The sequence below is a fragment of the Galleria mellonella genome, unplaced genomic scaffold (assembly GCF_026898425.1).
Source record: "Galleria mellonella isolate WM207_F2 unplaced genomic scaffold, CSIRO_AGI_GalMel_v1 utg718, whole genome shotgun sequence".
NCBI classification, from domain to species: Eukaryota; Metazoa; Arthropoda; class Insecta; order Lepidoptera; family Pyralidae; genus Galleria; species Galleria mellonella.
Genome location: NW_026442143.1, coordinates 448947 through 473835, shown reverse-complemented (window position 1 = coordinate 473835; position 24889 = coordinate 448947). Strand labels below are relative to the sequence as shown.

The 24889-nt window shown below is 31.7% G+C and overlaps 1 protein-coding gene across 3 annotated transcripts in view; it reads right to left on the bottom strand.

Moving 5' to 3' along the window:
* LOC113516037 (protein spaetzle 3) overlaps nucleotides 1-24889 on the bottom strand; it is a 58085-nt gene that overhangs the window by 12077 nt on the left and 21119 nt on the right. For 2 of the 3 annotated variants that reach the window (XM_026900380.3, XM_031908788.2), the window contains exons 2-3: nucleotides 21585-22543; nucleotides 10302-10429 (exon numbers count right to left, since the gene is read on the bottom strand). In XM_026900380.3, the coding sequence (XP_026756181.1) occupies nucleotides 10302-10429; nucleotides 21585-22359 (903 nt within the window). In that variant the 5' untranslated portion in view covers nucleotides 22360-22543. Of the gene's footprint in view, nucleotides 1-10301; nucleotides 10430-21584; nucleotides 22544-23001; nucleotides 23032-24889 lie in introns of those variants that run through there. The other variant, XM_031908789.2, reaches the window with a different exon arrangement.

Sequence of the window (24889 nt, the reverse complement as noted above, 5' to 3'; positions counted from 1 at the left end):
GAACGGTCCTGAACCACCTGCATCTGATTTCCTGCAATGCATTTGAGGTGGTAACTCCGTCTAGTGGGGGGGGGGGGGGGGGTAAGGGATTGTTAGTAATGGGGTCAAATAGCCCCATTACTTGCAATATACCCTGTCAGGTCGACCTCCACGTGGTTGCCCCTGGAAACCATCGTGGTTAATTCTAGTTGAATTCGTCAAGATGGGCTGACTGATCTGCTTTCATCCTCATCTATCAACTCCCACTGGTGCCCCGCCAGTGTATACCGATAATGCAGGCGGGGTTGCCATATCATTATCACCCATTAAAAAAGACTCCGTCTAGTGAGGGGGTGTCCTATACTGCATTTGCCCATACGGGGTTGCCACTCAAGAACCTTTCTGGCCGATCAATTGTTGGTTCTTCGAGTTATGTAATCAGCCCATTGCCACTTCAGTTTGCTTTTCTTTAGGACTATGTCGGTCACGTCACATTGCTCGCGTATACATTAAACTTTACATATCATAAAAATTACGTCGTCTAATATTTGGTAGGGGAACAAAATATGCGTCCTCATTCTAAGAATACACTCTGTTTTCACTGTGCCAAAATTACTTTCTAGTAGTCCTTCATGGATTATTAAATTACCCCTACTAAATTATTGGATAAATGCTATGATGGGCTTCATAATTACCTAACTTCTATCTTCAAATTATAATTTAAATTAAAAATCAATAATAGGGATTTAGTACTAAGTCTCATTCATTGTTTATTGGTACTATGAAAAAGTATATACTGGTGGTCCCATTGTTTAGTCGGACCATGTAAAATTGAATAATTAGATATGTTTTTCCATTCATGGCTATAAAAGTTCGTTGACGTTAAACTGATATGCTCCAATGGGCCTACTTGTAAGTATACATATACATTGGACTCGATGCAAAATATCAACGCTTATATTAAATTTATTGCACTTAAGCAGGGGTGACCAACCACTCGATCGCGACTATTAGTCCAGTCGATCGTGGCAAGGCAAAAATATAATATTTTGCTAATATAACGGAGTATGCTCAGACGCAATGCTCACACTAATATAAATAAGTAGTTACTAAGAATAATTTTCAATTTTCTGTTTTTTCTCTTAATAAAAAAATACTACAATATTACATAATTGTGTACTGAATTTTTTTTTGATGGGTGTAAATGGTATATAAGGGTATATTGCTAGCAATGGGATTCTCAGTCTCCATTACTAATAATCCCTTTCCCCCCATTGTGTACTGAATTATGTTGTTTAATTTAAAATCTCAAGACGTATGTAATTGGTAGATCGTAAAGGGTTTCGTCAGAGAACAGTAGATCTTGGGTCTAGTCAAGTCGGCTATCTCAGCACTAGAGACATTACAAAAAGACAGATGTCTTTACAGTTGACAATGCGTGTGTAACACCGTTCGCGTACGGTAATTTGCTTATCGTCAGACGGATCGTATGCTTTTTTACCACCATAGACTGTTAAAAAAGTGACACAGTGACAGAGCAAGTATACCGTGTGCATTATAGTAAACGTAAAACGTAGCCCATAAACGCCAGCTTGCATCATCAAACTTCACTCACTAGACGCATTACTTATGTGTTAACGACTTTTGCGATATAAAGGTATTGATTCACTGTACCCAGTAATTTCACTGTAGTATCTACGATATATATATGTTCAAAATTTCAAATTTCTACGGGTTTAGATTATATATTAAAATGTAAATCAGGAAGAGGATCAAGAATCTTTTAAAGTATATTTTATTTTTTTATTCACGCCATAAATATTATAAAGAATTAAATTATTGCTTAAGTAGATACATCTATAGATTCATAGAAAATGACATTTTAAAATTGGCCTCATTATTGTCTGTACACCTACCAATAGTCGTCTCTATTATTTTATTCTCAACATAGTGGGTGAATGCTCTCCATGTCTTTAAGCATATTTAACTACCCAGACAATGTTATAAATTTCTCTATGGTGTCCACGGGATGAATATCTTATAAATTGGTCACGTATCATGTTTTATCAGAGCTAAACCCACGCGTGTGACTCATGACTTTAGGGTTGTCATTGAGTATACAATATTATGAAACGTATTTAGAAGATTTGCAAATTTATTCAAGTCTTAATCTCCCATTTTATTACAATAATTAATTAGATTACGATATAAATATATACTGTATCTATGATTATAAAAGAAGTCGAAATATTTAATGACGGAAGGTTCAAAGCAATTAGAAGCTAGAAAATCCTCCTTATAAAATGCTAGTTTATAAACTTTTTCCTTTTCTTTATACAATTTATTCATGTGGGTGTCAAGTCTCTTAGAAATGATTCATTGAAAATAATTTGTAATTCCAATTCTTTTCGCATTATTCGCTTATATTCAGTGGCAGCCCTGCTCGTGTGGTTTAGGTGGAACACACGTTTCCTGCCGTCCTACGCCGTCGCAATTCTAAATACTGCCGTCCGACTTGAAGAAGATCACAACTACTGAGCTGTGATCTTATTTAAGTCTATTAGTTTAGATTTAGTGGAGCTAAGTCTGGGTATTAAGTACCACAGCACAGATTATAATCCTACTTTCTATTAATATTATAAATGTCATTTTTAAAGATGATTAGATGTTTGTTACTCAATCACGACTAATCACGACTAAACGATTGAAAAGATTTGAATGAAATTTGGTACACGGGTAGGGGATATTCTAATTTAATATAATATATTTAATAACAAAATTACGGGAAAACGCCTAGAAATTAATACAGATATTTAGATCTTAAGAATAGGAAAGAATATAAGAATATATATTCTGGGCACTATTGAACAAAATTATTGTCTAAACTTCCACATTTCTATTATAAATTTTGATATAAACTAAGAGTAAGAAACATTTGGTTAAAAATATTTGTAATTAAAACGCCCATAGTTTGTACAGGTGGGTTAGCGAGAAAGAGGTTGGCACAATTGAATATTTTGAAGTTGTTACCTGCACTTTCTATGAATAGACGATAATTGACATTATGCAAGAACTCCGCAATATAGCTAACCTACGTTCCAAGTCTGTATGCAAATAAATAATGTAGGTACTGCACTCCGCGCGTTTGTTGAATGTACTTTACATCACACAGTTTCAAAATACAATTAACACCTAAGACTGATCAAATACAGACTAGGTATACTTGTAATATTTTCTTAACCGACTTCAAAATTGGGGATTATTAGACTGTTTTTTTGTATGTGTAACTGATACGTAAAGTAGGTTATATAATTGCTCCAAAAGAAAAATATGTGTCAAGAACTCATCCTATGAGGTTACATCCCACGAATAGCGAGTTCTCGGTCGAGCCAATTTTGAAAATTGGCAGTGAGTTTACAGGGTACAGAGAAATAAATAACACTTGAGTCCTCAGGAATTTGCAACATATAGGGGGTATCATAGGTATACTTTGTTATGTCCATGGTACTGCTAATGTCTATAGGCAACTGTTATCACTTTCTATCAGGTGGACCGTTAGCTTATTTGCCATTCTAAGTTACATAAAAAAAAAGATAAGAACATTCTTATTTTTTAAACTTCAATCTTTCACATTCGCATACCAATAGACGAGAACTGATTTTTAAACGATCTTTGCATTGTCTTACTAGCATAGTTTTAAGTAATTTGTTACTAACACAAAATTATTACATTATTATTGTTGATATTATTTAAATTAATGTGCAAAAATTAATCTCTCATTTGACTAAAGACTGATATTGAATGACTCATGTATTTAACTTTCACTTTGTACGTCACCGCCCCACTCTTTTTCGAACGATACTTCTATGCGCTAGAGAGCAGACTTGCATTGAATTCCTAGTAGCACAGTAGAGAACACCAATATAAAATAATATTGGAGAGCTTGTTTTATTGATTCAAAGCCCAATTTCCCATAGGTTATGAGCCCAGTTAACGTCTTTAAATTATTTTGATATTAAAATAATATGTGTTAAATTAAAAGTAAGTTTAAAAAAAAAAAAAATTCGTATAAAAGTACCCTCAGTCTATTATCAAAAAGTTACTTTTATTCATATCGTTTATAATGGAAAATTTGAAGATGAAACGAAATATCAAACCTTTTAATGGGGAGAAGTACAGTATATGGAAATTCAGAATTCGTGCTTTATTAAGTGAAATGGATGTAATAAAAGTTATTGACGAAGAACCGGAATATCGATGCAGCGAGTGGGAGAAAAATAATCGAATTGCGAAAAGTATAATTGTTGAATATTTATGTGATTCCTATCTCTGTTTTGCAAAAGAAGATACGACGGCTAAGGAAATTTTAAATAGTTTAGATTCACTTTATGAACGCAAAAGTATTGCTACGCAATTAGCCTTAAGAAAAAAATTATTGGGATTAAAGCTACAAGGTGATATGACATTAATTAAACATTTTGCTGTATTTGATGATCTCATTACGGAGTTGTTAGCAGCAGGCGCTAAATTAGAAGAAACTGATAGAATAGCACATTTGTTGCTTACACTACCCGCATCATATGATGGTGTTATAACTGCTATTGAGACATTGTCGGAGGATAATTTAACTTTGGCATTCGTGAAAACAAGACTTTTAGATCATGAAGTAAAATTGAAAAATGAAAGTTGCGATACAAGTGTTAAAGTGCTACAAATTGAGAATAAATCAGAATATAATAAAAAACGGAAAATTGAGAATACAAAATCATTATACAAATATAAAATACAAAGGAATAATAAGTTTCAATTCATAAAGTGTTTTCATTGTGGACGCAAAGGACATGTAAAAAAGGATTGTTATTATTTTAAAAGGATGAATCAAGAGAAAACATCGGATGTAAAAAGAACTAGAACAATTCAGGCGGTAGAATTAAATCAAGTACCCTCATCAAGTTTTTCTAGTTTTGCTTTTATGACCGCCGATTATAATAATTATGAAGAAAATAACAAAATCACATTTCTATTGGATTCTGGTGCATCGGACCATATTATTAACAGGGATGATCTTTTTGTTAATTTTACATATTTATGTCCACCTCATAAAATTTCGATTGCTAAAAATGGTGAATTTATTTCAGCTACGAAGAAAGGTACTATGCAGGTTACCAGTAATATGAGTATTTCAGGCATTTTAGAAGATGTACTCTATTGTCGTGAAGTTCCATACAATTTACTATCTGTTTCAAAAATGCAACAAGCCGGGTTGACAATTATTTTCGATAATGATGGTACCCAAATATATAAGGATGGTAAGACTCTAATGAAAGGTAGGTTTTTAAATAATTTAATTGCCTTAGATTTTATAATACCTGCAAAAGTAAATAATTTTGTTTCTCAAATATGCAATGCACAAAATAATAATTATAAATTATGGCACCAACGGTTAGGTCATATGAGTAAAAATAAATTTATGGAATTAAAAGATAATAATATGGTTGAAGGCATAAAAGAAATTGAATCGATAATACCTAACAATAATTTATGTGAAGCTTGCATAAATGGGAAACAGACTCGACTACCATTTAATCATAGTAAGGACAAAAGTCATATACAGCGACCTTTATTTGTCGTTCATTCAGATGTGTGTGGCCCAATCACTCCTCCAACTATAGACAGCAAAAACTATTTTGTTTTGTTTATTGATCAGTATACTCATTACTGTGTTACCTATGTAATAACATATAAATCGGATGTGTTCACTGTTTTCAAAGATTATGTTGCTAAGTGTGAGGCAAAATTTAATTTAAAAATAGTTAATTTATATATTGATAACGGTAGAGAATATTTATCTACCGACATGAAAAACTATTGTGTTGAAAAAGGCATTACTTTTCATTTAACAGTTCCAAGAACTCCTCAACAAAATGGAGTATCGGAACGTATGGTTAGAACTATTACTGAGAAAGCCCGTTGTTTGTTAAATGGCGCTAAATTAGATAAAGTTTTCTGGGGTGATGCAGTGTTGACTGCCGTCTATTTAATTAATTTGACACCTACTAGATCGTTAAAGAAAACTCAAACTCCATTCGAGATGTGGCATAATAAAAAACCTCAAATAAAATACTTAAAGGTTTTCGGCTCTACAGTTTATGTACATAGTAAAACCAGTAAAACTAAATTTGATGACAAATCATGGAAAGGTATACTGGTGGGTTATGAACCAAACGGTTATAAAGTTTGGGATACAAAATGCGAAAAGTATGTTACTGTACGGGATGTCATTGTGGATGAAACCAATTTTATTAATTCCAGACCTATTTTAAAGTCTGAAGGGAATGGTGAAAATTCCCGTGACAAAACTGATATAAGTGACATACAGTCTAAATCAGTGTCGTTGAGGGATCATCACTCTGACAGTCCTAAATCAGATGTGTTGAAATCTGATGAGCATAATTCTAATAAAATTCGCATAATTAGTGATGAGGTAATTAATGTACCATACGTACCTAATAGTAGTTCCGAAAATAGTGAAAACACCGATAATACATCTAAAATTAGGAGGAGTGATAGGCTTAAAAATCGTACCCCTGTATCCTATAATGAAAATGACGACAACAATGATTATTTAATGTGTGCGCAATCGATAGTTTGCGAGGTACCGAAGTCATTTAATGAAATTAAAACTCGTGGTGATAGGCTTAAATGGGAAGTCGCGATTAAAGATGAATTAAATTCTCTTAAAACAAATAATACATGGACTTTAGTTCCTAGGCCTTGTAATAAAAATAGATTGTAAATGGATTTTTACAATTAAAAATGATGAATTTGGAAAACCTTTTAAGGTATAAGGCGCGTCTTGTTGCCAGAGGTTTCAGTCAACAGTATATGACTGATTATAATGAAACCTTTGCACCTGTTGCTAGAATTGCTAGTTTTAGATTTATAATTAGTTTTGCGAATCAATTTAATTTGTTAGTTCATCATATGGACGTTAAGACCGCGTTTTTAAATGGTAAATTAAAGGAAGAAATATATATGGAAATTCCTGACGGTATAAACTGTAACAAAAATTACGTTTGTAAATTAAATAAATCATTGTACGGACTCAAACAGGCAGCTAGGTGCTGGTTTGAAGTATTTGAGCAATCACTTAAAGAAAAAGGTTTTCAAAATTCATCAGTCGACCGGTGTATTTATGTATTAGATAAAGGAAATGTTAATAAAAATATTTATGTGGTGCTTTATGTTGATGATCTAGTCATAGCGTGCTCTGATATTCAAATGATGAATGAATTTAAAAGATATTTAATGAGTAAATTTAAAATGTCTGACTTGAATGAAATTAATTTATTTTTAGGCATCAGAATAATTAGGCACAATGGTCAAATAACGTTAGATCAAAGTGCATATATTAACACAGTTTTAAATAAATTTAATATGCAGGATTGTAAGCCTGTCAGTACACCTTTGGAAAATAAGTTAAATTATGAGGCATTAAACTGTGAAAATAAATATAATGCACCTTGTAGAAACGTTATAGGTTGTTTGATGTATATCATGTTATGTACTCGTCCAGATTTAAGTACGAGTGTCAATATATTGAGTAGGTATACAAATAAAAACAATAAAGAGCTGTGGTTATGTCTAAAGAGAGTACTTAGGTATTTGAAAGGTACAATTGATTTAAAGTTAACTTATAAAAGGTGCAACTATGATAATATTTTGTGTGGGTATGTGGACTCTGATTGGGGAGGTAGTGATAGTAGTAATAGGAAAAGTACTACAGGTTATTTATTTAAATTATTTGAGCAGTGTACAATAACCTGGAGTACAAAGAGACAAGTGTCAGTAGCAGCCTCGTCTACTGAGGCTGAATACATGGCATTGTATGAAGCTGTTAGAGAAGCATTGTGGCTTAAGTCTCTGGCAATAAGCATAAATATAAATATCACAAATCCTATTATTATTTATGAAGATAATAATGGTTGCATTAGTATTGCAAATAATCCAACCAACCATAAACGGTCAAAACATATTGACATTAAATATCATTTTTCCAGAGAGCAGATTGAGAAAAATGTAATAAAATTAAATTACATTCCCACAGGTCAACAACTAGCTGATGTTCTAACTAAGCCGTTGCCAGCGATCAGTTTTCAGCAAATGAGAACCAAAATAGGCTTAGAGTAATTTATTATATAATTATTGTAAAATGTATAAACAATAAATTGTAATTTGTTTATTAAGATATTAATGGTCTGATTAGGTTTTTCTGGGTTTCCCTAATCCAAAGCAACAAATGTTGGACCATGTTTTGTATTTTTCCCAGCAATTACTAGGAAGTCACATGTGATCTGTTTATATTATATAATCGTGATTGTATATGATTGTTTAAGGTTAATGATAATGAATGTAAGTAAAGATTAATTTTTGAGGGGGCGTGTTGATATTATTTAAATTAATGTGCAAAAATTAATCTCTCATTTGACTAAAGACTGATATTGAATGACTCATGTATTTAACTTTCACTTTGTACGTCACCGCCCCACTCTTTTTCGAACGATACTTCTATGCGCTAGAGAGCAGACTTGCATTGACTTCCTAGTAGCACAGTAGAGAACACCAATATAAAATAATATTGGAGAGCTTGTTTTATTGATTCAAAGCCCAATTTCCCATAATTATCAATAATAAAAATTAATTATTATAATAATTGTAAAAAGAATTATGCAAATCCTTTCAAAATTGGTAGTCGAAAATAAAATCAAATGAATTAAGAACTTCTTTTAGATATTATTTAATGATTTTTTTCTAAAATGAGTCATATCTGGGTATTTTGTGTATGCTTTGTTACGAGAAATTTCCGATGTTCGTTGCCTGATATAATACGGGGTATGTTATGATAAAGAACTAGGCAACGTGTTATTAATTTTAGTCTGAGGATCAAGCGATTGGCGTGACAAATGCCACATGCGTTTACTAGTACTATTACAGTATTACTAATTCCTACTATCTCTTTTTTTAGTACTATTTTCCCGTGTTCTTTCTTCATCTTCTTTCTTCTCTCCTATTGTACGTGTGCTATTAAGTATGTGTACATTTATATATATGTTTGTATATCTTAGTATCTAAAATAATGGGCCACCACCTACCAATAGTCTTTTTTATTAATCTCCTCTATTCAAAGGTGTTCTGGAAGAGATTGCTTAGCGATAAGATCGCCTTTTGTATCACTTCTCATTAATATTTACTGTATTTGTTATTTCTCTTTTTACTTGGTGCAATAAAGTGTAAATAAATAAATAAATATTATTTTTATAAATAATGCAATAAAGTGTAAATATATAAATACTACTATTATAAACGTAATAACTGCACCATTTAAGTAGTTACTAAATTTAATTCAGTATTTCTATTTATATTGGTTGAGGAATGAAAACATCTGATGTCTAATTACTAACATATGTGAGTATACAATTACACAGCCAATTAATTTTTTCATTTGCTTCTTAATAAAGACATAAAAATATTTGCAACAACTTAAACTTATTATGATAGGTACTTTCGCTTGTGATTTCAATCGCATTGGACTTAAAAAAATCTAATATTTTTATTTTATTTATTTACTGTACTTTGGGTTGGATATAATAATCGCTTTATAGTTCCTTAAATGATATCCCGTGGGTGTCGCATAGTTTTTAAATGCATTTTAATATTATTATTTATAAATAATATTTTTCATCATAATTATTTTTATAGCTAAGTTTTATTATTATGGTAATAAATGTTAGAAAATTAGATGAAAAGCTGTTTTGCCCTTTAATACCATTTAGAGAATTAATTTTGTCATATAAATTATATGTCTCAAATCAGAGCAAACAGTAAAAAAAAAAAACAAGGTAATAACTCATTAGGACTATATCGTTAATATTTTTTGTATAACTTAGAATGGTAAACAAATTGACGACCCACCTCATGGAAAGTGGCAACCGTCGCTTATAGACAAGTACAATGGATATAACAGCATATACTGTCGCTCTTGATAACTTTCATGCGTTACTATTCCTGAGGACTAAGACTATTATCGCAAATAGATAGATAATAAAAATATTAAAATAATAGTAACAGTATAGTAGTTAATATTATTATAGTACCACACTTCCAGGGGTCTTGTTATATAGGGTTTTATAGATTTTTTCTCCTTCTTTTGTTTATTTTGTTCTGTTCTCGTAATTGCTTCTCATGATAATAAGAGAACGAAAAGGAGTAGTAATTAAAAAGTTTTACATACAGATATAGTAAAAACTAAACAAAAAGCTTACCGGTATTTGGTAGAAAGTCCCATTGGCGACCGTTGGGTACGACGTGAGTGGCACCACTGGTACTGTCCCATTCCTGACGAGAATGGGCCCTTGGAGAGGTGTTATAGCTGGTTGCTCTGAATCTGAAACTGGTGATAAACAATTTTTAGTTCTCATTAGCTACTGTGCCTTCGAATTAAGCTGTATTCTACTCGTATTTACATCAAGAAAACATTGTTGATTGCAAAAAGAATTAGTCCAAAAGTCACAAAAATAAGTCAATTTGGAGATACATCTTCTTTTGTAAGTTGGTTAAAAATATAGACGAATTGAGTTATTTCTGCAATTAGAGCGACTTACAAACCTCTTCCTTTTGTAAGTCGCACTAACTACAGAAATAAACTTGTCACGAGTATTTTTTTTTAAACAGGGTGACAAACGAACATGCAGCTCATCTGATTGTAGATGATTACAGCCATTCATTGACACCAGCAACATTGGAGAAGTTGTAGTTGTGTTGCCGGCCTTTTAAGAAGGAGTATGCTCTTTTCTTGAGTATTTCAATATCTATGAAATATATTTTATGTTTTTGTTTCTGGTTGTATCAAATTGGCGCAAGATTGGTGACTTTTCTTGAACTCTATTAGATTATTTATATTTTAGTATTAATTTTAGATAGTACTTATTCTGAACAAATTTCCAATATTAGACACATATATTTTGTTTTAGTGGATGTTAGTAAATTTAAATTCGATGAGTAAAGTGAATTTAAGTAAATAAATAAAGAAACTTAATAGTATTTCAATATTTCTATTAATATATGTACTTACTACATACATAATTTATTACTTTATGTTTAATATTCTTCGAGATTGATTCATTGTAAAATATTCTGTCTTAACTTTGTATATTTTGACAGTTTTTAACTACTTTAATTTATATTGTATATGTAGAATTAAATCATCATCTTTTTTATTTTCATTAAAATCCTTACTAACATTGTAAATGCGAAAGTTTATAAAGTTATTTGAAGATATATCGTTACGCAATGGTTGAAAAGATTTAAATGATATTTTATCATATCAGCTGATGTCTGTTCACTGCTGAAGATAGGCTTCTCTCACAGACTGCAATAAGGATCGGTGCTGAACCACCTGCATCCACTGACTCCCTACAATACACTCTGGTGGGGGGTCATCCTACATTGCGTTTTCTCATAAGGGGTTGCCACTGCTTTCTTTGCCATTGATTGTTGGTTCTTTAAGCTATATGACTATATTTCCATTTCAGCTTGCTTATCCTTTGGGCTATGTCAGTCACTTTGGTTATTTTGCAGATATCCTCATTTCGGATACTGTCATGCAAAGAAACTCCGAGCATAGCTCTCTCCATAGATTGGTGAGTAAATTTTGAAGCTTTTACATACGGACAATTCTATAGGACCATGTTTTAGTTTCACAAGTCATCACTAACAACACGCACTGGTTGAAGATTGTCTTCAAATTTTAACGTATTTTGAATGATATTTGATATGAATGAAACATAATTTTAATAATTAATACTCAGTAATTCTCAATAAGTGTTGACTTCATGCGGATAGTAGCTACATATATGTAATATGCAAAAATATTTGGACTAGGGAGCGTTGATGTCTTTTCTATAGGTGGACTAGAAAGGATTTGAAACGACTGTTCTAAATTATTTTTATTTTATTTTTTATTAAAGAAAAACCAACAACTAGAAAATTTTATAATACAAAAAAAATCTGTTAAGACAAAAAGCCAATTACAGTATAATACTTTGACTAATTAGTGCGGTTTTCTGCATGTAAAAGACTAGATTAGATATGATAGTTAGTTAGAGTATAACCTACCCATGTACGAAATTCATTCCAGTTAGTTCAGCCATTTAAGGGTGATTAATTATGAAACATCTAAATATCTTTACAAATTTTCACAGAAAATATTAGTAGAATTAGTTATTTATTATTAGTAATTAGTCCGCATAACGAGCAAATATTGATTGACCGGGAAAAAAGTAATCTATATCCTTTTTCATCCTAAATATGAGGGTACCAAATTTCAATACAACCAAAATAATTAAGATTGTGTTCCACAGAAGAAAATTGACTACAATTGTAGCAAAACCAGTTATATTGATTTAAAAACTAAACTACCGAAACGATTTTGATAAAAATTTATGGGACTCATCTGTAAGTATATCCTTTCAGATAAAAAAAAAGAATTTTTCTAATCGGCTTACAACTGACAGAGTTATAAAGTAACAGATATAAAAAGAAAAACAAATACAACCGAATAAAGCACCTATTTCTTTTTCAAGTCGATTGAAAATAGACATAATTCCATATTTATAATATTAATAAGGTTTTTACAGAATTTATTATAACGTTTTATAATTTATTTGTTGAAGAAAAAAACTGGTTTACCTTAAACGATAATGTTATTAGAAAATATATTTAAACTGCAATAGTGAACTCACGGTTTAGTTCAAGGATCGTGCTGCGCAACAGTACAACCATATAAGGGCTATATAATATTATGATGAGTTTGTTGAGAAGTCTCACACCTTTTATTTACTAGCTATTTATTTCGGCTTTACCTGCGTGAAGCAGTAGGTTATTCTATGTGTAAAATTAGAAAATAATGTAAATAATAAATATCTCATCTTCCCATTACTTGTAAAAGTATATCAAATTTCATTTGAATCCATTTAGTCGTTTAATCGTGAAATAAATATTTTTATAAATTTTCTCATAATATTAGTATTACACAAAAGACAAAAACATAGGTACAAATTATTATTATTCTTATATATACATACAAATAGAGAGAGAGAGAGAGAGAGAGAAGAAGAGAGAAAGAAAGAGAGAGAGAGAGAGCGATAAAATATATTTGTTATGTTGTCCATTAAATTTCTATTTTTTTATTAGCTATTTTTTTATCTCAACTAATTTACAATTTCTATCAGACACTCAAAGGTTAACTAAAAGAAATCCCTTTTATGGAATAAGTCCGCCATTGTACTCATTCTGTTCTTAAGAACTCTATAAGCTATAATTTAAGATTTTACTGACCATGTTACATACAAACAAACATTTTTTAAATTAAACAGTACTATGGATATCCCCATGGTACCCCTCACACGTTGACATTCCCGAACTATTCGTACTCTGTAATGTCACTGCCATATCAACTCAAGTATTTTTTATGGGTGATATTAGAATGGTCATCCCTCCTGCGCTATCGGTATACACTGGCGGGGCACCAGTGAGTGATGATAGGTGATGATTAAAACAGATCAGTTAGCCCATCGTGACGAATTTCATTAGAATTAACCACGATGATTTCCAGGGGAAACCACGTGGAGGTCGACCTGATAGGGTGTATTGCTAGCAATTGGGCAGTTAAACCCCATTACTAACAATTCTTTAACAACTCGACTTGTAACAATAAAACTAACACTTCCCAGCTATACATAAAATGCTATTAAAATATTATTCTTTTTAAATATTTTTAGTATTCAAATAGAAATATGACTCACTATGTAAATGACACAACTGTATTACTCTATCAGACTGAACCTCGCCTCTTTTTACATATAATTATGTTAATAACATGACAACAAGAAAAATCTTTTTTGATAGGTGCCGGTGATTGTTCAAAATTGTTCGCATTCTTTTACGGGAGTATTCTATCTATTAAAATGAATATTTTCACCAAAATGTTACATATAATAACATACAATTAAATTATAAATATTAAAGATTGTGCCTCACAAACAAAAAAAAACTGACCTCAATTTTGAAAAAAAAAACTAGTTATTAAGATATAAAAAACTGAACTACTAAACCAGTTTCGATATAATTTCTGTGGGACCAATCTTTAAGTACATCTTTTCAGAAAAATAAAAAATTTTCTTAATAGATTTCGAACGGACAGAGTTATGAGGCGATGAACATAAAAAAAAATATAACCGAATTCAAAATCTCCTTTATTAAAGAAGGTAGTAGATATTTTATTCAATTTTGACTGTACTAAGTGTGGCGTGAATTTACAGGGTACAGAGGAATAACACCTGAGTCCTCAGGAATGGCAACGCGTGGGGGCTATCATGGGCGAAACAGTACACTCTGTTATGTCCATGGTACTGCTCATGTCTATAGGCGACGGTTACCACTTTCCATCAGGTGGGCCGTCAGCTTGTTTGCCATTCTAAGTTGCATAAAAAAAAAACAAAATATGCAAGACGTTTACCACCGTTTGATTCTAAGAACACCACTGCTGGCGAAGACTATACTGTGACGCCCACGTTATTATATACTATTTTATTTCCCTGCCATATCAAATTTCAATCCAAATATATGGTATGGTATCAGTATTACTCATACTGTAGGTATACCAATTTAAATAACTGGCACAAAGAACTAACCCAGTTTGCGACCATAGTAAGGTCGGTATTTGAAAGGGCTGCGAAGTATTTACGAGATATCGGCCATTCGTTTTATTACATACTTATAGTTATATCTATAATCTAGTCTTAAAACAATTACTCAGAAACTTACATTGTTTACTGGTAGCTTAGCTTTAGGTAATCATAATTTTATTAGTAAGTTCTAAGTTTGATTATTGTTAGTATTTCAGCCGTTAACTGTCCACTGCTGGACATAAGCTTTCCCCATAAATGGAGTTTTGTCAGTAGTTACTACGGTTGGTAGGCGGGTTGGCAACCACAGTTAGGCTTTTAGAGATGCTTTAAGAGTGACGCTGTCCATCCCTCGCCTTCTTTAGTCACCTCTTACGACACTCACGGAAAAGGAATGGGTGACCTATTCTGTGCCGAGACACAGACGGCGAGTGGTCTATATGTATTAAATTTTTAAATTAAAATTTAGATAATACTTATTAAAAACAGGTTAAATTGACCCCAAAACCACAATCAACGCTCAGTCATTTGACGAGAGTCGAAATACGATGACCTAAGCTGAGGTCTAAGCCGTTCAGGCTCTCTTGGGCATATCTCGTAACCCTTCGGCGCGGGGGAAGAGGGATTGTTACTAATGGGAATTAATGACCCTATTGCTAGCAATCAGGCTGACCTCCACGAGGGTCTCCCTGGAAACTATCGTGGTTAGGTTCTGGCAAATCAATTACGCTGGGCCAACTATCCCGCTTTAATTCTCACTGGAGCTCCGATAGAGTATACCGATAACGTAAGCGGGCCTACCATTCCATTTATATCCCATTTAAAAAAAAGTATTAGCATGGGGGCTTGGAATGCCCTCTGCACTCGCCCCTGTACGCAGTCGGTGAAGCTATAAAGGCTATCTGCGGCTAACAGCTTTAGAGTTCGAAAAATAATGTAATGATAATAATTATATTAGATAATTTGTATTAGCAAATTATTATTTATAACATCCTGTACAAATTGTATAAAAAAAATGTACGCGTAATACTTTAATAAACTTTACTGATTGCAAAAAAAATATTTAAAATCGTTTAGAATCGAAAACTCTTTTGGAAGGTTTTTTTATGCAACCTAGACTAGCATATAAAGTGACAGTCCGTAAACCTGATGGAAAGTGGTGCCTGTCGCATATAGATGGGAACAGTACCACAGTCGTCACAGCATATACTGTGAGTTCCATGTTACCCCCTAATGCATTACTATGTTTGGAGACTATGGTAATATGCTTCCACATCCCGTAATTTTACTTCTATACTCAATCATATAAACCAGAACACAGCTATGTAAGCACCAACTATTTCACGGTAGAAACATGAGTGGGACAGAAGTACCCAAGCAAATGACTTTTCTACAAAATAACCATCTGAATTTAGTAAAGACTTTTTTTACAAAATTAATATCCGCCGTCCCTTATTACGAGTTTTGTCATGGTTGATGCCGCCATTTCTCTTTACTAGGTAAAATTATGTTTATTTCGGAGCAAAATGTATCAGTAGATACGAATTCGCGTTCTAAATTCAAACTGTTTTAATATAACATATTTTTTCATCATTGTAGTTAGCAATCGGTGCATTTTATTCATTTTAAAATACTGATGGACTATTATTTTGTTAAACGTTTTTTTTTGCGGAGTATAATATACTTGTTTATGTTCCTAATACATATTAATTAATAACATGACGACTACATCGCGAATATATGTTGTGCAACTGATTACAATATCGTCGTAATAACGGCATCAAACTGGTCACGAGTAGTGTTGACTAATAATCATTGGGTATCGATAATTATTAGTCGATAGTTTTATTGGGAGGTCACAAATAATCTAATAATCGATTATGTAATACTGTCATTATCATTCGATTATTAAAAATTTATCGATTATATTTACTAAAACACTAACACTTATTAATAATCGATAAAATTGATAGAAAGTACTCGAAAGATACAATCGATTAATTGATACTACTTTTGGTATTTTCTTAAACAAAATACCGTTTGATACTATCGATAGTGTTACTAAAATCTAGTAATGTTATAATCTCATAACTATATAATCACTTAACCGTTAAACTGATAATAACTGACTGAAACATAATGCTTAATATCAATCGATTTAATCGATACTACCGATAGTCCTATTGATATTATTAATAGTCTGGGTGAACACTATCGATTAATTTATCATCAGTTACTAGTCACGAAATGCTTTCTCTTTCCGGGTCAAGGTCGCGCTTGATCTCGTTATTAATTTATAGCCCACACTTGTTCATGTTACACATTTTATAGCTATTTTGTAATTTAGATGAGTTCAGCTGTAGTAAAGTTTCGTTCGTTGATTGGAAAGCATCTCGAGGTTAGACAATTAAAAATGCTAATCAATTTACTAGAGTTAGGTTATGCTTAAAAAGCTATATGAGTGATGCTGAAGACAAAGAAGTATGTTTTTTTTATTATTATCTATTATGGAATACATAAGTAAGCTGCTGTGTGCTGCTAAGTGTGTTCAAAACACAATGAAATAGATATGATTTTTTTTATATTATGAAGGAATTATATTTTAATTAAAAAAATAAGTATGTGCTACTTTATCGAAACAATATAATAAAATAATATGTTTACCATTATAAGATGAACTCAATTTACTAAGATAAGCGAAGCGTAAATCTATTTCTTTTTCTTGTAGATATATAATGATTTATTTTAATTAATAATTATAAAAAAATATTATAAAGTATATTAATTACTGAAGTAATTACATGAATTCTTGAAAGTGTAAGGTGCTTTGATCTCTTGTTACAATGATAAGTTCGAAAGTGAAATCAAGGTTGGCAGTACGTTCCAAGCAATACGTTCGCTAAGTATATGTATTTTTTGTGTCATATTCCATGAGTATTTACATAATTGGCAGTGACATCTAAAGTAATCTAGTTAATGATCCCTCATTAACTTTCGACATACATACGTATGATAAGATGTGACGTCAGATAGTTTAGAGAAGCTCATTGTTATCTATAAGTCTTATATATGACTATAAGTATGAGGAGTCGAGGAAAAGCATCAACACAATAGACCCATTTTTTTAAAACAGAAAGCAAACAAAGATAAGTGACTACCTAAGTAAGGTAAGTGGTACAACTGATGGTAAGGGACTACCGCCGATGCAGTAAAAGAAGTCTGACGAACATGTTTTTTGATGAAAATGTACATACGTAATAAGAATATATAATAAATTCCGTTAGTAGATGTTTTTATACTACGGAGATGGCAAATAAGTATATAGCCCGTCTGATGGTAAAAGATCACTACAGGCGGTGATCGGTAGTCAGGGGTGTCACATGCGCGTTGTCGACCCTAAAGAAAACTTAATACTCCTTCACCCTGTATGGTATACCGGGTAAAATCCGAAATATTCAAGAAGTACTTTTGGAGAAGATGACGAAGCTCCCCCCGCTCCGCAACTCGTCCAATAAAATCAATCATGCATGCAAACGTTTCTGAAGTCTGAATAATTTTTTTTTTTAATAGAGAAAAGATTATATACGTGTACACAGTTCTAGTAGTAGTTGTTCTGTATTATTTTTCTTAATTAATGTAGTAATTAAATATTAAATAAAATTGTGTGGTCTGGTATTTAATTACTCTGATATATTAAGTCATTGGCATTGAATTTATGACATTGCAACCATTGCAAGGAATATGGAATATTTATTTAGTCACGATAGCGATCTTTATGGGCGTTAGTATCACGTTTTGCCAAAGTTTTCGTCTTTATATACTGTCTGTCAAGGGGTCTGTATATCGGAAATCGGTGACTAAGCTGCCATTTCCTTATTAATAAAGATTTAATAGGTACTATTTTAATATTTTGAAACGACATTCAAAAGAAGGAAGCTTTTAATTAGTTTTATCTCTTAATTTTATTATGACTATATTACACTATTAGGTCGCTGATTTTAAATAGATTTTTATAGATCTTTTAATCAATAAAGTTTATTCCTGTAGGTATTACCTATATTAATTCTCAACCGCCTTTCAAAAGAAAGTGTTACCTCACAACTCCGTCACTTATAAATCAATTTGAAAAATCCTTTTTTATATAATTAAATACACTTACCTACAGATTAATTCTAGAGAAATTTTATTAAAATCGTTTCAGTAGTTTAGTTTTGGAAAAACCAATAATAGAAATTAGTTTTTTTTTTTGTGGAACATAACCTTAAACTATGTGACAGTTAAAAGTATATATATGCGATTTTGATTTATAGTTTTAGATATTTTCCATTAAATGTATCTACGAAATATTTTGTCGTTTGGTGTATGTATGTCCTCGATTTCAATAAGCTATTTTTGCAAAATAAAAACTCGTACTTGTTATCTTAATAATTAGCCTAAAGTCATAACTAATTAAAAGCCTATGTTTACTTATAGACATAACGAATACATACACACGAAAACTGATAGTATTAAACCATATTTTAATACCTCAAGATTCAGTTTATTTAGATCTTAAACCCAGGATTGTTAAAGTTACGTGAGTCAGGTTGAATTCTAAGTTGTGATTTGGTCCATACGTCATACTACATGAACGACCTGTCTCCTCATTCGTAAATTAGTGCACTCTGTAGACTACATTTAAAATTTTACCATAAAAAAAACCACAATCGCTACATGTATCAGAATTAGAGCCTTGATTGTATTAGTCTCAAACGAACGGGCAGGCGGCCAACTTGACGTAATTATTATCATTATGCAATGTGCAGCCTGAACTTTTCATCTACACGTATGTATTCTGTCTACATGGTGAACTATTGTATCGGAATTAAGACATTTCTAGGACACGGCGACATTCGTGTTCATGTATCAACGTCTGCAGTAGACTGGCCATTGTCTATTTGGCATTGGCGCCCGGCACTAAAGCGTTCGAAGGCCTCGTGAATGATTCAAGACATACGCTTAAGCGATTATTCAATAACAAATTAAATACGTAACTGAATAATACATGTATTGTCTGTTTCAAAAGAGCTTAATGGAAACATAACCAAGTTCTGAACTATTATAGAAACTTATTAAAACTATTATAAAAAGTTAAAATTAAATCAACAACAAATAAAAAAAGTCAATCGATTATTTGATATTTGTTATGTACTACTGTTATACCTAATAAAATATATCTAATTAAAATAAAAGTCCAGGAAGATATCTTATGATCGGAATAATTATTCGTTTTATAAAAAACCAATCATGAAATAAGAAACACTATAGAAAGTTACATTATCGGTGAGTAACATGCTACATTTTATTAAAAATACCGTGCCATGTCGAAGTATAATGATATATTGGAAAAGATACTATAGATTGATTATTTAATAATATACATATGTATATTGTTTTAAATTGCCAAAAATCTTAGAAAATATAATAAGATATAATGATGTAACTGTGACGTGTCTGTTTCGAAAGTTGGAAACATGAAGATGTGCATTTTATTCAGAGAAGATGCACTGTCGATTTTCATGTTTACATAAATACAAATTATACATTTAAATTAGTATATTTGCTCATTTTAAACATTTATGTAAATATTGCTCAATATGCTTGTTTGAGAAGAAAATATTGCAAAATTTGAAATTGCTTCTAAAATATTGTATTGTTAGGATCATTTAATAAAAATCAACTACTAATTTATGTGTAAAAACGCCCATTAATAATTAAATATTATGTTTTTATACAAAGAAATGAGATATAACTTAAAATTTTGTAAACAATTTATAAGTAAATGATTAGAAGAGAGGACCAAGATGAGAATTTGTTTACTCCCATATTAGTCCTATATCACTTTTGTAGCATCATTTATTCACTGACAAAGTATTATTATGGTTAATAATTCAAATATAAGAAAGATATCGTTTTATGAAAAAAAAAAAACTCAATGTCGTCAGCAAAAATAATTATTAAATTTGCTTTTGAATTAGTAAAAATATTATTGGCGAATTGAGATCTTGCTCCTCTTTGACTGACTAAATAAAATATAATTAAAGTAATTTATAAAAAATATTTACCATTATTTTACATATTTATAAGTTTAAAAATATTGTCTTATGTAACATGAATTGTAACTATTATATATATATATTATAATTGAATATATAGATTTTCTAGACTGTCATCACGATAGACGAAGACTTCTAGCGTGATTTATTGCATGTTTGCTTTACATACCTTTCGAAGCGTTCACTTCTAATAATCGCTTTCTTTTAAATTTTGTACCGCTATCCAAATATCGGTTCGTAGTGGAAGTGTTTAATTGGTCCGTACACAGTAGGTACTTTATGTTCAATAGATATTTTGCGACCATTTTGCGGGTAACGATCTGTTGTTACTAATTAAGTTCATATTCGCTTATAACAAATACTGAACAGGATTTAATTGTCGAGCTGACCACCTTGACTGTTCACTCGAAGTCTAGACCAGGTTACAAAGATAATTTTAATGTATATGTTTATTACTATGTAATAAGTATCTAATTATTATTGCATGATTAACGTTTGTAAAAAGAATATATAAGATAACAATCTTTTCCATAACAGCAGTTATTACCACCTTACATCTAGCTATAGGTCTATCCCCATAGAGGAAGATACTCGTGTTAGCATACGTTCGTTACGCTAGCCATTGGCTCCTTGTCTATAAATCATTTAATAATATTACAACTGTCAACTGAAAAGGTCTTTATACACCGAAATATGGCAATGCTTCGTAAATTATGACTTTACGCTTATAAAAGCAGAATAAATAAATAAATTTAAGTATATTTACCAGGTCCAGGAACGTCATCGTAATAGTCATCGTCATAATCGAGAACAGCATGGAGCTGCGTCTTTCCGCCAGGACTGCCAGTTTCTACTTTCGTAAACCCTCGAGGTCGCTCTGGTGGGTTTTGTCCAATGCTACCACTAATACTACTTCCCGTTTTTGTTTTAGCCTCATTGTTTGGCCTCTGTGGCAAAGGCGCTGCCGTAGTGGCTGGTCTATAATTGAAGTTATTAACATTTTGGTTCGAATTAACACCGAATCTCCGACTAGAAGGGGATGGGGTTGTCGCAGTCGTATACGGCGAGTCCGCGTAACCCGGATTGTAAGATGGGTATTGTCCGTTTTGATTACTTCTCCTCTGTTCATAATCGTAGTCCCCGCTGGGGTCATGAATGTACTGTCCCGTGTTATCGTACCGATTCATATCTTGCAATCGTTGATTTTCTATCGGTACGTCAAGTCTTGTATTCTGTTGGTATACCTGTGAGTGCAACTGACCATTGTATGGATTATGTGGGACGTCATTGTGTGGGTAATGTGTAAACTGGTTCGGGGGAGGAAGGTAGGCGGAACCGGCTCGTTTTCGGAGCTTCGACCTCCTTTGCTGATTAGCTGGCGGTGCGAAAGGTTCATTCGAAGATTGTGGGTAGTCCGCTTGTTGTCCCTCTGGAGAATAGAGCAAGTCGTCAAGATCAACACGCACTGGTGTCGCGGAAGTAGGTACTAGTGCCGGTGTTGCCGCGGAAGCTGCCGCTAGCGTGAAATTAGCTAAAGCCATCGCTTATTCAGTCGGCATTGGTGCGAAATGTCAACTCACTAAGTCAATATAAGGCACGGCCGCACTTGCATAATAATGTAACCGTGGGAGCGTCTAGCTGCGCGAGCGTCTTCTCATAGTAGGAACGAGGGACACTGCACTGCACAATATTTCACTACGATACACACGCGTTGCGGTTTTTTATCTGAAACAATTGAAATAGAACTCTCATTATTTTGTTACTTATTACTATTAAGTAGGAAGCATATTTTAATATGACTGCTCAAAAAAGAATGGATATCGTTTTTAAATAAACTACAACGTAAGTTTATAACAAACAAAAAATTTGTATTATCGAAAATATAATAGATTATAGATATACATATTTATGAAAACAAATGATAGTTATAAAACAATAAAACCATTAGGTGTCTACTGAACAACATAAAAATTTTAAGTAAAATATAACCTACATAATTATGTCGCATCATATTGACAAGTTGAAAATTTATTGAATTGTAAAAACACAAAGATTTAGAACAGTCGTTGAAAAACGCAAACTTTTTTAATATTATTTTTGTTTATACGTTTTAATAGGTAGGTGGAATATGAATATCACATAGTTTTTGTTGTCCTAATATTTATTTCATCATATATATTTACCTCACTTGCCCGTTTCAAATTAGTTGCACTAAATTTATTAACGGGTAGACTAACTAGGGTAGGTAAAACGATGTTGCTGTCGGTAGCTGACATTTGTTTCTTCAACTACCGTCACTAGAGTTACAACACATATAGTTGTAGATATCGTTAAATACAGATTGAATCATAGATATAGTATTATCTACTGATTATGTTTTAAGAGTTTGATACATAAACATAGATGGGAATAAAAGACGCATTTATATCGATCTATATATGAAACCTTTTAATCGAGTCTATAGGTTTATTTGAGGTTTTTTTTTTAAGACAAGTTAATACATGTCTGCGGTTTGAATTGGAACTTATTTTTGTCATTATATTTATTAGCGGTCAATAACTACATACGATTACAATGACCATTGTACGTTGTGAACTTATGTTTGTCAATATGGTGTCACTAATTGAACGCTTAATGTTTTGACAGGTCATCATTTTAAAATATTGGTCTTGAAGATTTGTTCGTTGGATGGTTTATGCTTTTTAAGTCACGCATTCAGCTTGTATAAATATTTAAGATGTTGACCACTCAAGACATTTGTTTTAAATGATCCTATTGCTCTATTGTCATTATAATCTCTCATAATCCATTGTTCAGTTGGATTTAACAGATATGGGGTCCGTATATCGTGTGATTTGTCGATTTTATGGCTGGATTTCCCCCGGTTTCGTGATATCCTTGCCACTTTACAAATGGCAGTCAGTTTGAAAGGCGCGAGTCGTGATGCGTTCTGCCGACAGCTTTTAGTGTAAATCTGGGGAAACCCGACTTATTATTATATTGTTATATGATTCTCGCCGCAAATAACAAAGAATTACATTTAACAATAAATTTAATAAATGTTTTATTTATTTATATTAAATATTATATTTTAAGATATAAAAACATAGGTCAAAGAAGTTAATTAGGTTACCTATTACATACATATTCCTACTCAATTGCTAAACGTTTACAATCAGCTTGAATAGTATATGTTATAGTATTTATTGAATTTAATTTAATTCGGAATTGGTGGACGACTATGTAAATTAATTTAAATATACACTTGTAAGTCTAGGTAATTGTGTTATTTTTATTACAATATTTAGGTATATAAAAATAGCTAATACTTAGTTTACATAAAATTGTATATAGTGATATTATTTATAATTTCATACGACCGTATAAAAATAATTTTATATGTTAATACGATAACGTGGTTCCTTTGTGTCGTATCTAAATTAATATTAAACGGGAGAAGATACAATTTTATGTTTGTGATAAATTAAATAATAATATTTAACAGATTTAAAAAAAATCTTTAAAAAGTTACATTACAACGGGCTTTATTTTATTTAAAAAAAATCATGCGAAGCTGGGGCGGTTTGCCAGTTTTCAAGTAAACTTATAAATTCAAATAAACTGAGTAACAAACAATAATCTTAACATTCGCATTTATAATAATATTAGGTTTCATCCATAGTTTTGTCCGTGTGACCTATTTCCTTATCTATTCCAGATACCTATAGTAGATAAGTTTATTTTGAACTTGAGAATGGGTCGAAACGTTAAGCCTCCAAAAAGTAACATATAATAAAGTTAACAAGTTTGCTTACATATTTATAATAATTGTTATCATAAGAATTATATTGGAATATTCATGTGGCTTGAAATTTTAAATGAAATATATTTAAATGCCTTTTAGAATTTTACATTTATCAATCTATAGAACATTATGATACGGAAGTCAACAAAAGGTTCCATCATTCGACTTGACATTGTATTCAGCAAAGTTCGTCACAACAGGAGTTTAAATGTAACATAAAGACATTTCAGTGGAAATTTTGGCAACGCTTCGTGCTTGTCCCTCAC